General features: G+C 46.3%; 1 protein-coding gene across 11 annotated transcripts in view; it reads right to left on the bottom strand.

The window, feature by feature from the left end:
* The window catches only part of LMO7 (LIM domain 7), a 212,732-nt gene extending 197,168 nt beyond the window's left edge, over nt 1-15,564 (bottom strand). For 10 of the 11 annotated variants that reach the window (XM_037059351.1, XM_037059353.1, XM_037059354.1 and 7 more), the window contains exon 1: nt 14,446-14,667. In XM_037059351.1, the coding sequence (XP_036915246.1) occupies nt 14,446-14,505 (60 nt within the window). In that variant the 5' untranslated portion in view covers nt 14,506-14,667. Of the gene's footprint in view, nt 1-14,445; nt 14,668-15,452 lie in introns of those variants that run through there. The other variant, XM_037059350.1, reaches the window with a different exon arrangement.
* Between the last annotated feature and the right edge of the window lie 317 nt (nt 15,565-15,881).

Here is a 15,881-nt window from a genome sequence, read left to right as displayed (position 1 = left end):
TGCTCACCATGTCCGCGTTTACTCCATGTCCTGTGACCATATTCTCCTGGTCCGGACAAGTGCAGAAAGAACCACCATAGCAAGTGTCCTCACGGTTCCCTTCCTCACCACAAACACACTGCCTTTAAGTTCATCATACACCCGGGGCAGGGAGTTATTCTCATCTCCGTGTGAATATACACTGCATTGTACAACATCAAGTCGAAGCACTTTCCTATACCTTTTAACTTAGCCCTACCTGTGAAATATGAAACGGAGGAGGACAGAGACAACACGTGGAACAGCTAACAGGAGCCACACATCGGGGGGGGGGGTGTGCCCAAACAGCAGGTACAACCATGAAAGAGGGCGGGAAACAGAGGAAGGTCAATGAAGTGGCGGGGAGCTTGAGTTTGTCTGTTAGAAACATCTGACTTCCAACGCTGCGTCTACCAGCTGTGTGGGGCTGGAAAAAAACACCTTTTCTGAGCCACTCTTTTCTCATCTGTAAAAAATACACATATTTACATTTAAAAAAAACAGTATCGCTCAATTCACATGACAGCTAGGAGGAATAATTTTTGAAAAAACAAGTTAAGAGAACATTAGTCTTCATCAACACAGACAAGGAGCTTCATCTTCCCTTTTCCCTCAATTCTGAGCCAAGTCCTTCGAGAGCCTCCACTCGGCAGCTTTATGTGCCGCTTCGGTGGGATTCCTGACCCCAAAGGGCAGCACCATGGACACCCGGGGTGGGCTGCTGATGTTCGGGTTGGGGCAGGTGGAAGAAATGTTCCTGTCCTCAAATTTCCAACCATTTTCTTTCTTTCTAAACAGGGTAAAGCTATTTCTTGCCTCTCTGCAGCATCCACGCTCAAGCTGGAGCTCACTGTCCTGTAAGACACTTTTGCGACTACTTCCCAAAGTTTCTGACCATGTATGTCCCCCGCACAAGATATTCAGCTAAGGAGATTCATCTTCAAATTTTCTGGGATGTTTCTATCTTGTGTATCGTTGGGCATCTTTACAGTTAGATGAACAAAGTCTATTTCTCATGGTTTAAGCTTGTTTTTTTTCCCCCTCCCAAAAAAACATGCTCTAAACATTATCTAGAACTGAACTTGAGGAAGAAGAAAAATCCTAATGTAACAAAACCAACTTCTCTTGGAGAATGAAGCACAGCCAGGAAAGCAGTCACATCACAAGCGTAAAAAGATTTCAAGTATAAAGAACTAAAAGACATTTGTTCATTCGCTCATTTATTTGTCCAATGAATATATACTGAGTGCCTACTAAATAGCTGGCACTGTTGAAGGCTTGGAAACAAATTAAGCCCTTGCTCATAAGCACTTAGATTCTAGTGGAAATAACAACTAACTAGATATATCATACAGAAGCCATGTGATGACAAGTGCTATGAAATACAAGAGTACAAAATGACAAGGGTGGTTATTTTACGGGGTGGGAGCAGAAGAGGGGGTATCATTTAAGCTGAGATCTGAATACATGAGAAAAATGTATCCGTGCAGAAGGAACTGTAACACCAAGGCTCTCAAATGAAAACCTTCTTCGGACAGTGGAGGAACAGCAGGAAGTCGGCATGACTCGAGCATTGTAAGCAAGATGAAGAGTCGGGGCAGAGATGAGACAGGCAAGCAGGGGGTAGATCGAGGCTTCACAATTCTGATTTTACTCTGAGTGTAAGGAGGAGCCATTGTTGGGGGTGGGGCGCAGGAAGAGAAGACAGAGTTGGATGAGTGCTCTCTGGTTTGCATCTCAAAAGAGGAATCTGGCCTTGCTTTGGAAGCAGGGAAGTGATAGCTGATAAGTGGTCAGATTCTGGATATATATGAAGACAGAGCCTACTAGATTTCTTGACAGACTGGATGTGCATATGATGGAAATAAGACAATAATGACTTCAAAGTTGGGGACCTGAGCAAGAGGGCGAACGATGGTGCCATTTACTAAGAAGAGAAACCGTGGAGGCGTGAGCAGGTAGACAGCAGGGAGGGCGAGGAACTAGGAGTCGTTTTCCACAAAGTGTGATGTGCCTATTTAACCTACAACTGGAAATCTCTAGTACGACGATTTCCAACCCGTGTGCTGCAAGAATTCTTAAAGCATGCAATACCTGACTATTTAGTCAGGGACACTGACCTCTTTTCCCTTAGACTGTCAAAATAAAAAAATGACGACAGTCAACACAACAATAGACATCCAATGTGAATGAATCAAAATTAAACCTATTTTTTGTCACATCAGCAAAAAATATATGTTTTGGTGTGCCAAAGAATTTTAGTCCTTAGTTTATGTGTGCCATGAGATGGGAAGGGTTGAAAATCACTGCTTTAGCAGAAAATATATAGGAGTCAAGAGGCCAGGAACACAAACATGGAAGTCACCAGTGTGCAGACAGTGTAGAAAGCTATGGGTCTCACCGTGTCTGCCAAGGAGAGACTGAGGATGAAGAGAAGACATGGGAAGACGAGCCCAGGCACACTCTAAGATTCACTGATCAAGACAATCAGAAGGATTCAGCAAAGTAAAATCAGAAACATCAAGTGAAATGGGAGAAAAGCCCAGAAGGCAACAGAAGGAAGTGTTTCCAGAAGGGAAGTGTGACCAACTGCGTCTGCTGCTGTTGACAGACTGACAACATCTTCTCCGGACAAAAGTTCCAAATTAATCGTGCACTACTCAAGAAGGAAAAGTAAAACGTTTGCTTATTTTTTCTCCTTCGTCACGCAGAATAAAAGGCAAACAAATGAGAAAATAGAACCAGAAACATGGAAATAAGGAACAAACGGACATCAACCAGATAAGAGGGGGGATGGGGGGAATGGGGGAAAGAAGGAAAATAAAAGAAAGAAGGGGAGGGGTGTAGTCAAGGAGCATGTACAAGGGGCCCATGGACATGGACAGCAGGGTGGGGATTGACTGTGCGAGTCGGGGGTTGGTGGGGCAGGGGAGAGCAATGGGGGAAAATTGGGACAGCTGTCATTGAACAACAATAGAAAGAAAGAAGGAAAGAAAGAGAGGAAGGAAAAGAAAAGAAAAGAAAAAAAGAAGAGAAAGAGAAAGAAAGAAAGACTTTTTAAAAAGCCTAACAAGAAAGAATTCCAGAACCAAAGTACATAATGAGATTCGCAGTGACTGCACTTCCTTTGGATATTATAAAACTGTGGTGTGAAAAAATAATTCAGATATTTTCTTCCAACCTCAGATATCTAGGTCAAATTTCAATCTAGTCGAGAAAGCAAAAATCTTTGATTATGCTCTTTGCTTCAGTACTTACACGTCTGAAACACTTACAAGAAAGTATGTACAGCAAAAGCATGACATATATTTGGAAATTCTGCAGACTGTACAATAACAATCTGTAGAATTTTTGTTAAGCCATGGACTACTAGTCCACATAAGAAGAGAAACTGAGCCCTGGCTGGCATGGCTCAGTTGGCTGGGTGCGATTTTTCTGCAAGCGAAGGGTCACAAGTTCGATTCCCAGTCAGGCTTGCAGGTCTGGTCCCCGGCTGGGGACACTCCAGAGGAAACCAATCAGTGTTTCTCTCCCTCCTTTTCTCCTTCCCTTTCCCTCTCTCTAAATAAATAAATAATTTTTTAAAAAGAAAAGTAACTGATAATTTTATAAACTGTATCAATAAAAAGAAACTAGTTAAATAAATAAAATTTATCTCCTACTCCAGCTCAAAATATAACTCATTGTCACCATATAAAAATACTTCAAATGTTTATAATGTTTTAAATGGTTTATTGAGCACTAATCCATTCACTTAGATACACATAGTCAATAAATCTAAAGCAGGGGTATCAAATCCCTTTTCACCGGGGGCCACATCAGCCTCGCGGTTGCTTCAAAGGGCCGAATGTCATTTTAAGACTGTATAAATGTGACTACTCCTTAACACTGAAGCAAGAGCTCGGCGCTGCCACCGGATAAAACAAGGCGGAGGGCCAGATTCTGCCCGAAGGCCTTGTGTCTGCCACCTGTGGTCTAAAGTTTGCAACTGCTCAGGAGTGCGTGTCAGCGATTCTGTAGCCTATACAGTAATCGATCAGCATGTGTACTCCAGGCACTAACTTCACAAGCCAGAACCTGCTGTGTTGTGCAGCACTAGTCAGAAAGGGAAAAGAGCTAATCTTACAACTTCAGATGGAATGAGGACGAAGAGCCCATTCTCTTCCCGACTTACAAACCCTTGGCCGCATATGTACTGACCAGTGTCCCTCACCCAGGCAGCAGAGGGTACTGATGAAGAGGTAAGGCTGTGGACCAAACTGGCTGGGTTCAAATCCCCAATTACCACTTACTAGTTCTGGTGTTTCCTTGAACAAATTATTTTACCTCTCATATTCCTTTGTTATAAGAGTAACAGTGCATAATGCACTTGCCAAATGTCTGGCGCACAGCAGAGGAAAAAAAGACTAGTTGCTTTGGTCGTCAGTTACTTTCTTTTGTAAAACCTTCCTTGGCAGGTAACTCACTATTGAAGTCAGCTGTTGTAGGATGGCTCTTTATTTCTAGACGGGTCTTCAACATACTGGAGCCAAACAAAAAGTCTCACTGTAACCAATCAATGACTACCAGTTCTGCCCACTGAACCCACACGAAATTTTCCTAAGCTCTCTCCTTAGGAAAATTCCCACTGTCCTTAAAGACAGACATAATGGTCTGGTGCTGTACAACCTCATCTAAATTTACTCAAGCACCAAATTGAGCATCCTGTACTCAGAAATTAGAACCAGTCTTTAAGCACCCCACGAGGGAGGACTTTACAGTCTGGAAAGGCTGTTTGCGGGGCTGCACTGGGATTCATTCACAGGCTTCACTGATGTCCATCTCCTCGGAGCCGAGGAGCAGACTGAGCGCATTAAGTCTCTGTTCTCAAAGCTGTGCCTATGTGACAGCTGTTCTCCTTACTGAGAGTTGGGGGCACACAAAAGAATTTGTAAAGAAACACACCCAATTGTTAACTTCAGAAACTAAAGCATAAGCATAGGTACACATAATTTATTACTTCCTCAGGCTCAAATACATTTGTGACAGTTAACGGTCTTAAGGCAATCTGCAAACATCAATTATTGGGTTGGCCAAAAAGTCCACTTAGCTTTTTCCATAAAATAATTTTTCATTTTCACCAATAACTTGGCTTTGGATGTTCTGAGTATGTTGGCTGTCTCCCACTATTGGCTTCCAGTGGGTAGAGACCAGAGGTGCTGCTCAACATCTTCCAGTGCATAAGACAGCCCCACAAAAAGAATTATTTAGCCAAAATGTCAAAAGCACCAAGAAACTTCACAAGCCACTTCTGACACTTTCGATCAGTCACAGCACCTTCTCCATACACTGCACAAATCTTTTTCTTTTTGTGTTTCAGTTGAATTCTTTACATAAAAATTGAAATATTTTTTCAATTATCTTGAAATAATAAAGTATAATATACCAAAAATATTGTATATTTTCTTCCATTTTGAATATTAAAATGGCTGCACAAAAATTCACCCATTTTGATTAATTTTTGTAATGCACCCTAATATGACAGCTGTCACTATACAATCTAACAAAATTGTTTCGAATGAAGTTAAAGACAACTAAGCGCTGCAAGAGCCATTGTACAGAAAAAACACCATGGACTTTCTGGCCAACCCAGTGAATTAGCCAACTTTTTTGCCTGGACACAACACATTTGCTCCTTCCACAAGCACTGAGAACTTTGTGTCGGGGACTGGAGGACACTGGAGGAGCACAGAAAGCTCAATCTGCAGCTGGTAATGGATAAAATAGTTCACCCCACAAAGTCCCCTTCCTCCAGACTAGAAGAGTCAGGCCAATGTATTGATGTTGCTTTGTATTTCTTAACATTCTCAAAACAACTGCTTTTCTAGAACTCTCATGCTGTTCTGTTGAGACGCAGTTTAAAAAGGAAGGGGAAAACAAAATAAACTCAGGAGCAAAACAGAACCAGGAACATAGCAACATGGAAGAGAGGGACAGCTGTCAGAGGGGAGGGGGCGGTTCCCACCAAGGAGCCAGAGAACATGTGTGAAGGACCCAAGGACCTGGACAACGGTGTGGGGATTGCCTGAGGGAGTGTGGCGGGGCAAGGTTGGGTGCCGTGGGGCAAAGCGGGGGGGGGGGGGATTGGGGCAACTGTAATAGCATAAACAATAAAATATTGAAAAAATAAAACTAAAAAGGAAGGGGGAGGTAAGAGGAACGGAAGCTCTCTCGGCACAGCGCCGCCCAGAAGGTCGAGAACCAAACAGACTGAGTCAGCACACTCCCTGCCACACCCTCAGGGCCTTACTCCGCTCAGCCCAGGGACGCAGCCAGGAGACATGGAACCGTCTGTCAGAGACCACAGGGGAGAGGGGAGGCGGAGGATGGCGGAAGGAGGGGGAAGGGACTCGTTAGAGAGCAGGTATGAATGACCCACAGCCATGGACAAGGGTGTGGGGACGGACTCTCGGGGGGAGGATGGGCAGAGGAGGGCAAAGGGGGAAGAACTGGGACAACTGTAATAGAATAACAATCAAAAAAGGTCAAAATAAAAAAATTCTGGGCTTTACAAAAGATGAAGCAGCATCATCAAGATGCTCTGCTTCCTCAAAAGGGCCAACACCCCCTTTCTTATCTCATCACTTTGGTGAGAATTCCAAAGGCCTGTCTCCGAACAACCCACAGGAAAAGCAAGGCAACACAGGGGACACGCTCCTTAATGGCCCTGGAGACTCCCCTCGCTGGGCCAGGGCCCCCCTGATCCTTTGTGACCACATTTAGAGGGGACAGAACACTCCTGTGCCAGCTTCGTCCTTCCTCCATGGGGGGAACCCAATGAGTCATCCGTTAGGTAAATGCTTACCAGCTCCAGCATCTGAGGAAAAGTAGGGCATGATGTGTCTTTTCATCTGTGTATTTGGAGGGAAAATGCAAATGAGAATTTTTCCGCTCTGGCCAGTGTCTGGAGAAGCTGGGACCCTCCACCCCTGTTCACCGTTGTAAATTAGTACAAAGCTTTCAGAGGGTGACCTGACGATAGAACCAGAGGATCGCTCGTTCCTTCTGGCACAGCCAGTTCACTTCTCTCCCCGGTTCAAGGACACTCTGTGTAATTCAAGGTACCAGTTCCTTGCACTTGCCTACACTGGAAGAGAGGCCCATTTGCAGTTTTCGGTGCACCCGTCCACTGGAAGGCCCCGAATGACTGACAGGGCACTGAAGTCCTCCCTGTTCCTCAGGAAATACCTTGACCGGTCTGTTTACACTTCCTGGAGTCAGACTGTTCTAACGGCCTCCCTACCCTGGTTTCTGTTTGTGTGAATCAGTTCCTTCCCGCAAGGATTTTGTATACTCCCTCCCCTCCTGCCCTAAGATCCTTTCTTATTTGCCAACCTAAAGACGTATTCAAGAAATAGTAAAATGCTGCTCTGAAAAAGGAACACACTGATATAAAGACATTTTATGTCTGTTCGAAAGTACCCTGAGCAATTTGTGCTGCTAGAAATCAGAAGGGTGATTGCTATGAGAGGTGGAGACCGAGTGTCCTTCTGGAAGGAAACGTTCCTGAGTGATAAAAATGTTTTGTCTCAATTGGGATACTGGTTACATGAGCACATACCTTTGACAAAACTCCTGGGTTTAAAACCTATGCATTTCGTCCTGGCTGGTGTAGCTCAGTAGATTGAGCATGGGCCTGTGAACCAAAAGATGGAGGTTCGATTCCCAGTCAGGGCACATGCCTGGGTTGCAGGCCAGTTCCCAGCAGGGACCAGTTCCCAGCAGGGCACGCATGAGAAGCAACCATACATTGATATTTCTCCCCCTCTCTCCTTTCCTTCCCTTCCCTTCTAAAGATAAATAAATAAAATTTTAAAAAAACTATGCATTTCACTGCATGGAAACNAACAATCAAAAAAGGTCAAAATAAAAAAATTCTGGGCTTTACAAAAGATGAAGCAGCATCATCAAGATGCTCTGCTTCCTCAAAATGGCCAACAGCCCCTTTCTTATCTCATCACTTTGGTGAGAATTCCAAAGGCCTGTCTCCAAACAACCCACAGGAAAAGCAAGGCAACACAGGGGACACGCTCCTTAATGGCCCTGGAGACTCCCCTCGCCGGGCCAGGGCCCCCCTGATCCTTTGTGACCACATTTAGAGGGGACAGAACACTCCTGTGCCAGCTTCGTCCTTCCTCCATGGGGGGAACCCAATGAGTCATCCGTTAGGTAAATGCTTACCAGCTCCAGCATCTGAGGAAAAGTAGGGCATGATGTGTCTTTTCATCTGTGTATTTGGAGGAAAAGTGCAAATGAGAATTTTTCCGCTCTGGCCAGTATCTGGAGAAGCTGGAACCCTCTACCCCTGTTCACTGTTGTAAATTAGTACAAAGCTTTCAGAGGGTGACCTGGCGATAGAACCAGAGGATCGCTCGTTCCTTCTGGCACAGCCAGTTCACTTCTCTCCCCAGTTCAAGGACACTCTGTGTAATTCAAGGTACCAGTTCCTTGCACTTGCCTACACTGGAAGAGAGGTCCATTTGCAGTTTTCGGTGCACCCGTCCACTGGAAGGCCCCGAATGACTGACAGGGCACTGAAGTCCTCCCTGTTCCTCAGGAAATACCTTGACCCGTCTGTTTACACTTCCTGGAGTCAGACTGTTCTAACGGCCTCCCTACCCTGGTTTCTGTTTGTGTGAATCAGTTCCTTCCCACAAGGATTTTGTACACTCCCTCCCCTCCTGTCCTAAGATCCTTTCTTATTTGCCAACTAAAGATGTATTCAAGAAATAGTAAAATGCTGCTCTGAAAAAGGAACACACTGATATATAGACATTTTATGTCTGTTCGAAAGTACCCTGAGCAATTTGTGCTGCTAGAAATCAGAAGGGTGGTTGCTATGAGAGGTGGAGACTGAGTGTCCTTCTGGAAGGAAACGTTCCTGAGTGATAAAAATGTTTTGTCTCAATTGGGATACTGGTTACATGAGCATGTACCTTTGACAAAACTCCTGGGTTCAAAACCTATGCATTTCACTGCACGGAAACACCACCTAAGCAAAAATAAACTACTCGTGAGCAATTCCTGAAAGTTATGCTGAATGCAGCTTCAAGATCTCGCAACTAGTTATCAAGCCACCAGCTCCCAGCCCAGTGGGCAAAAGCGTTAGGCCCGCTCCCGCCTGCCCTCCAGTGCTGCCCACTCCGGGCACCCACCTGCCTCACCAGGCTGACTCGGGCTGCCTCCTAGACGCCCTCACTACACACCGTGCAAACTTCCATTACACCACTTATCTGACTTTAAAACCCCATGTTTAAATGTTGTTAGAGCGGCAGTGTTTTCATCGGGCACCATGCCAAAGCCTCCAGCAAAGGGTAAGATATGCTCCTGCCTTCAGTTAGTACATAGTCTAGTATGGGAAAAAAATGGACAGACTGGTACCACAGCGAGCAAAATGAGAGGCTTCCACGAGCAATAAGGAAGAGGTGGGGGGAGGGTTTGATGGTTCAGAAAAGGTTCACATGTCGGTGGATTTTAGCCCAATGTGGAGGAATGGAGGGCAGTAACGGGTCTCCGGTGAACAAGGCATAAGCAGCAGCGTCTGCAGAGCAGCCTGGAGGGGCGAAAACGCCCCTGTGAGCGAGGACATACTCGAGACGACCAGGGAGCACCACCTGCTTCCGGTCCGCATCGCATTTAACTGGCACGACCACCACGGGCGGTTCAAAGAAGAAAACCGAGCCCAGAGGAGTTCAAGGGCAGGGCCAGGACTTAAACAGTGATGGATTCCAAAACTGTGCTTCCCCCCCTTTCTTATTCTCCGTTTTATTGAGCTATTATTGACACACAGCTCTGTGTAAGTTTAAGGTGTTCGGCATGATGATTTGACACACATATATTATGCAATGATTACCACAATAAGTTTAATTAACACCCATCTCCTCCTGCAGTTACAAAACAAATTTATTCTCCCTGTGATGAGAACTTTCAGAATCTACTCTCTTAGCGCTTTTCAAATAGACCACAACCACTGTGTGGTTGCCCTCGATGGGCTGAAGGTGGTCAGAAGGTACAAACTTCCAGTTACAAACTAAATTAGGACTGGTACGTAACGTACAAAACTGTGCTCTTCATTTCCATGATATCTGGCAACTACACGAACAGTTAGGGAGGAAGTAACCCCCAAATAAAGACAGACGTATAAGCAGAGACCAGCTTACACAGGACTGTGAATCCTACACTTCACAGATGTAAGGATTGCACACTTGAAAATCTCATGACTCCTCAGAACACAAGGATAACAAGATCAGGTTTGTATTTTGAAAACATTTTGACTGCAACAGCTAGTATAAGAATTGCTTTCTAACACTTAGAATGTTTAACAAATTTTTACCACCTTAGGATTTTCAGCTTTACTCCGTTAATCGACACTAATATGTAATTGCCGAAAAAGCTTCTACGAATTCAGTAACATTGTCAAATGCATGTTTACATCCACATCGACCCCTTTCATCTCATGGCACACATACACCAAATACTAAAATTCTGCAGCACACCAAAAATCTATTTCTTGCAGCTCTGACAAAAAAAAGAAATAGGCATCATTTTGATTAGTTTGAATCTGACAGCTATCGTTGTGTTGGCTGTTGTCACCTTTTTATTTGACCATCTAAGGGAAAAGCAGCCAGTGCCCCTGACTAAATAGCTGCACGTTGTAAACATTCTTGCAGCGCAGAGGTTAAAAATGGCTGCTCGGCATGCGTGTGGAAAGCAAAGGCACCAGTTCCTGGGAGCCTCATCTGCAGACAACACGGGCACGCACTGAGGGAGGATGCATGCACCCCAGGCAAGCCCTTGATCACTAGTGGAAAAGACGCAGTTTGAAGGAAAAGGGGAACCTCTTAGGAGGATTCTGCCTAGAGGCAGGGGGTACAGTTTCGTAGTTTAGCATCCAAGGTAAGCATAGCTGGTGACCAGCGCATCCCTGAAGGGGAAAACTGGAGGCAGGCGGAGAGAACAGGCCAGTTGGAAGCAACTGAGGAAGGATTCATATTCTGGTGCCAGGCATGGCAATGAGCTCTGTTGGCATCCCTTGGGTCCTTCCACAAGGTGACAGTGATACGAAAGAATCAAACTCAGAGATAACAGGAAGAGCAGGTGAGCAGGGAGGTGGTATTTAAACCTCAACCTAGAGAGGTCCATTAACTCGTTAACTTACAGACTGGAAACTGGTGACCAGCCAGTGCCATGAGCCATACCCCTGGTTTCCAATCTCACTGGTAATTGTGAGTGATTACTCTAAGACAGTTTAATGTCCCAAAACAAAGAGACAGAGGAAACTATTAGGTACTGAAAATTAAAAGGTGCTGCAGAAAATGACTAAAATGAGAGGGCCCAGGCTGTATTTTCTCCCACTTCACCACCCGTCTCCTGACCTAGAATCAAGCTTCCCCTCAGCCTTTGCCTTCAAACCATGACACTGTTTGGGTTTACACCAGTGTTTAATCATAAACCAGTTCTGCTACACCATTAATATTCCAAAGAGCATTTCTAACCAGATAATATCCAATATCATTATGTTGAATTACCTTAAAAGGGGCATTCCTACATTTGTTTTGAATTAAAAAATTAAACTAACTAGAACTATATTTACACTCTAAAGTATCTAAGTACAATTTGAAATAAATAGAGTCATAAAATGTTAGTAATTGGCAGAGTAACAACCATGAGCCCGCACCTCACCCTTTCTCTTCCCCCACCTGAAATGAAATAAATAAAACTTTAACTTTGAGTGTGGCAATAATACATTAGCTATTTGAAACCAAAGATGGAGACTGGAAATGGCAAGGACATAATGTCATGGACTCTGGTCATCATTCAAAGTTTTACAAGGTCATTGTAGTTTCTTGACCTTGGGCTATTAAAAGCAGCAGCTGAGAATAAAGGTGGCAGATTGCATTATATATAATATATGTATTATATAATATACTATTATAATGCACGTATGTGTGTATACACACACACATATAAATGACCCTATTATGCTTCAATATATGTAAAGGAAAGTAATCAGAAAGGAAAAATGAAGCAAGAATATTAGCAAGCAGGAGAAAGATTTACACTATAATCTTCCTTACTTTCCAAAATACTTCATAAAACACACTTTGAAAGTATTATTTCATATTCAAATTAGGGGCTCTCAGAGTTAAAGAGGTTTTAACGATGAGAGAGTTGTTCATTCTGCTTTTTCTGGCAAAAATAATACTTTAAAGTATGTGCCTTGGTGGTAAAGGCAAAGCTAAGGAGACAAGTAAATCTGGGCACTAATTGAAAAGAAATGAATAAACCTAAGAGTGAACACACCACTGTTACTTCAAGTGCCCAGAGTATACCAAAGTGTACGTCAATATAGAAGTCCACGTATTCACATGCCTGCAAGAAATACACTGCCTTGCTCCCTGTGTCACTAGGGGTAAAAACACTTAATTTTAGCTTTATTAATTATATTAAAATCACATATCAGAACCTTTAGAAAGACCTGGCTCTCTGCTGATGATAAACAAAACAGTTTCACTGCCGAAAACCCCTTTAGATGGAGTGGGGTGGGAGTGGGGAGGATGAGCACATTCACCTCGCACCCCCATACCTCTTACCGCTATACACTTCCCCGACTTTATTAGATAGAAAGTTCTCCCAGAAGTCCAACATGAGTATGAGCAAGCTACAAAAAACAAGGAATTTTCAGATTTTAAGTGTGCATTCTAAAAAAGAAAGGAGTGGGAAATCACCCCTATGCACAGATGTTCTGAAGCAAATACAGGACATGGAGATGCAAACTACACACAGGAGCCACCTATGATCAAAAATGTCCCCAGATTTCTGTCCTTCTCCCCCCTTACATCCGCAGCACTGAAACACAAAAAGAAAGTTTAATTTCTTTTCTAAAATTATGCAGAACAAACACAGCTAATGGAAAATTACCTTTGGAAGTCCTGACTTTTCAAAGTTTATGAATGAGGGAAGTTATTTCTCTTAACTACATTGCTGGAATTTTTCCACTCTCATTTCAGTTCAAAATACAGCCCTTATTCTTCTCCCAGCCTCCCATGCCCGCCCCCCCCACACCTTTCTAAGTCACCTTCAGACTAGCTCAAGGTTTCAGTTTAAAAAGGAAACAAAAGTTAATTTTTTAGATATTCCCTATCTAGTGGGTAATCCTCACACTTCACACTCCTTTCTTGAGGGTAAAAACTGTAACGTTGAAAGTTTATCATTATTTTTTCAACCCATATACATTTAGTTCTTTGGGGACAAACGAATTATTTTTAAACAGTCTGCTTTGGGGTTCTTGAATATGTTGTTTTTCCATAAAACAATCTTTAAACCTAAATTTAATTTTTAAATATTTTAATCCATATTTAAATGTGAATTAATTAAATATGTATTATTAAATTTGAACCAAATAGGAATAAGCCAACACCTGGCATCAATAACTTCTAAGTGACTGCAAGGCTGGTGAAGGCAACCGTTTTCTAACAAGCAACTGTTCCTGGTTCACATCTGCTGGGAAGACGTCTTCTGCATCATTTTAAAAGTGCGGAGGGTGAGAGGGAGGAGGGGTAGAAGGGGACTAAATGGTAATTGAAAAAATACAGTAAAGAAACTTAAAGTAAAAATAAAAAGTCGTCTTCTCCATCCAGTGGAATAATGGCCAGAAGTCCTGCTGTTAACTTTCAACAGACGTTAACCCTAAGATGTCCACGAAGAAGCCTGTAAAAGACCATTTCCCTTTTTTTTTAATGGGAAAGAAAGGGATAGATTTTGGGTCCCAGGCTCAGCTGGGAAAGTAACCACCTTTCAGGAGTGACCTTAGGATATCTTATCTCATCAATGCCGACTCCGAAGTACGAGCCCGGACTTCCACCCCCCGGGGCTCCGGATGCTTCCTCGGGGTAAGCACCTCTCCAGCAGAGCCCTAGGGGTCTAAACGCCCCCTCCCGCCCTCACACACAACGCACGCACAATATACTGCCCTTGCGGGTACATGTTGGGCATCTCCACTTCTAGACACCCACAGAAACGCCCCCCAGGACCCTGGACCGACCCTGCCCCGCAGAGAGACATCCCGGGCGTCCCGGCGCCTTCGCGGTCTGGCCCACAGGGATGCGCGGTCCCGGAGCCCGGCCGATCCAGCGCTCCACTCCGCTCTGGCAGAGGAGCTCTGGGGTCGCCGGCGAGACCGTCGCGGGTGGGCAGCGCAAAACTTAGCCAGACGTTAAAAGACTGGATAAGCAGAACTTGCAAAGTATACCCAAGTGCACACGCAGCCCAGCCCGCAGCCACAAGCCCGCAAAGGTGCAAGGAAAATGGTGAAGCGCAGAGTGGCGGGGTCGCCCTCACCTAGCGACGCCCTCAAAACCGTGCATATAGGAGAGTAAAGGCACTCACCTCTACCCATCTTTGGGCTTCGGCGAACGCTACGGCGCAGTCGGCCTCGATCTCCTGCATCTCCTCCAGTACTAGGGCGAGAGAGGGCGAGACGGATACGTCGGGAGCGGGGAGGGGCAGGGGGTCCCTCGCGCGTCTCGTCTGCTGCCCCGCCTCTGCGCCGGCCGCAGGGCGCCCGGGCTCTCCCTCCCTTTGTTGCGCTCTGCAGCTCAGAAAGATCTGAAGACGTGACTTTTTCCAAACTCTTGAAAACCACCCCAGTTCCGCGAAGCCACGTGCAACGGAGCAGAGCGACCAGTGGCGTTGCGCGGCACCGACAAACTGCTGGGACTTCAAAAGTCGCTGTGCTGCCACCGCCCTCTCCGGAATGGCCCCGCCCCCGCCCACCCGGAGCGGCCCAGTCGCCGCTTCCGTCCGCCCCCCTGCGGCTGCCCCCGCCGCCCGGCCGCGGCCGCCTTCGCGGTCAGACTGTCTGGGCCAGGGGATGCCTCAGTCCGCCAGAGGCTGGGTCCCGGGCCACACTCCCGCTCCCTCGCTGCCCACCCGGACCGCAGCTCCGCCCGGAGGGGACGCGTCGCAGGGCCCGCATCCCTCCCGCCTCCGCCCGCCAGGCCGCCCTGCACCTCCCGCGGCCTCTGGAAGGAGCGCCCCCCGCGGCTCGAGGCCACGGGGCCCGCCTGACATACCAGGAATAGCTGCACACAATTGCACCTTTCCCGGCCAAGAAACTTCTGCGGGGCAACGCGGCCCAGCCCGGCTCGCCGCCCTCACCTGCGGCCCCACCGGCGGCGCGCGGCTCCTGCCCCTGCCCCTGCCCCTGCGGAGCCAGCCGGTGCAGCGTGCGCGCCCCACCCGGAGCTGTCCTCCCCCTGCAGCCGCCCACGCCCTCCTGGCCGCAGGTGAGGGTAGTGGCCTGGGCACCGGCCGCCCCTTTTCCCCAGCCTGGGCGGGTCCTGCTCCTCCCCCCCCCCCCACCCTTGATTCCAGGTTGGTATGATGAAAAGTACCTGCCAGTCTGCAAAGGGTTCGAGGGGCTGGGAACCTTGCATTCGTCCCACCGCTCGCCGACTCCACTGGACCGCCCCCGCCCGGAGCGGCAAACCGGCACCCGCTCAGGTTTGGGTACACTCGAGGGCGGAGGGGACCGTGCGCGCAGAGTCCCCGAGTAGCTGCACTGTGCCGGAGGGGCGGGAGTTCTGGGGTTGGCTAACTCGGATTCTTGTCGCACCCAAATCAGACGGAAAGGAACCTGCTCGGCTGTCGTGACTCCCTGGGGACCTCACTCAGCTGCTGCTGAAACCCTAGCCAGGCCGCAGGTTAACCGCAGCAACTTCGGAGGCGTATGAGAATGGATTCTTCCTCCTTTAAAGGAAGCAACCTGTTTCTTTGATTTTCCTGGTTGATTGTTTACTCTTTATGACAAAAAAAAGACATAT

Source organism: Sturnira hondurensis, unplaced genomic scaffold (genome assembly GCF_014824575.4).
Source record: "Sturnira hondurensis isolate 20B ecotype Veracruz unplaced genomic scaffold, ASM1482457v3 Scaffold0010812, whole genome shotgun sequence".
Taxonomy (NCBI): domain Eukaryota; kingdom Metazoa; phylum Chordata; class Mammalia; order Chiroptera; family Phyllostomidae; genus Sturnira; species Sturnira hondurensis.
This window is presented reverse-complemented; position numbering and strand designations above follow the sequence as displayed.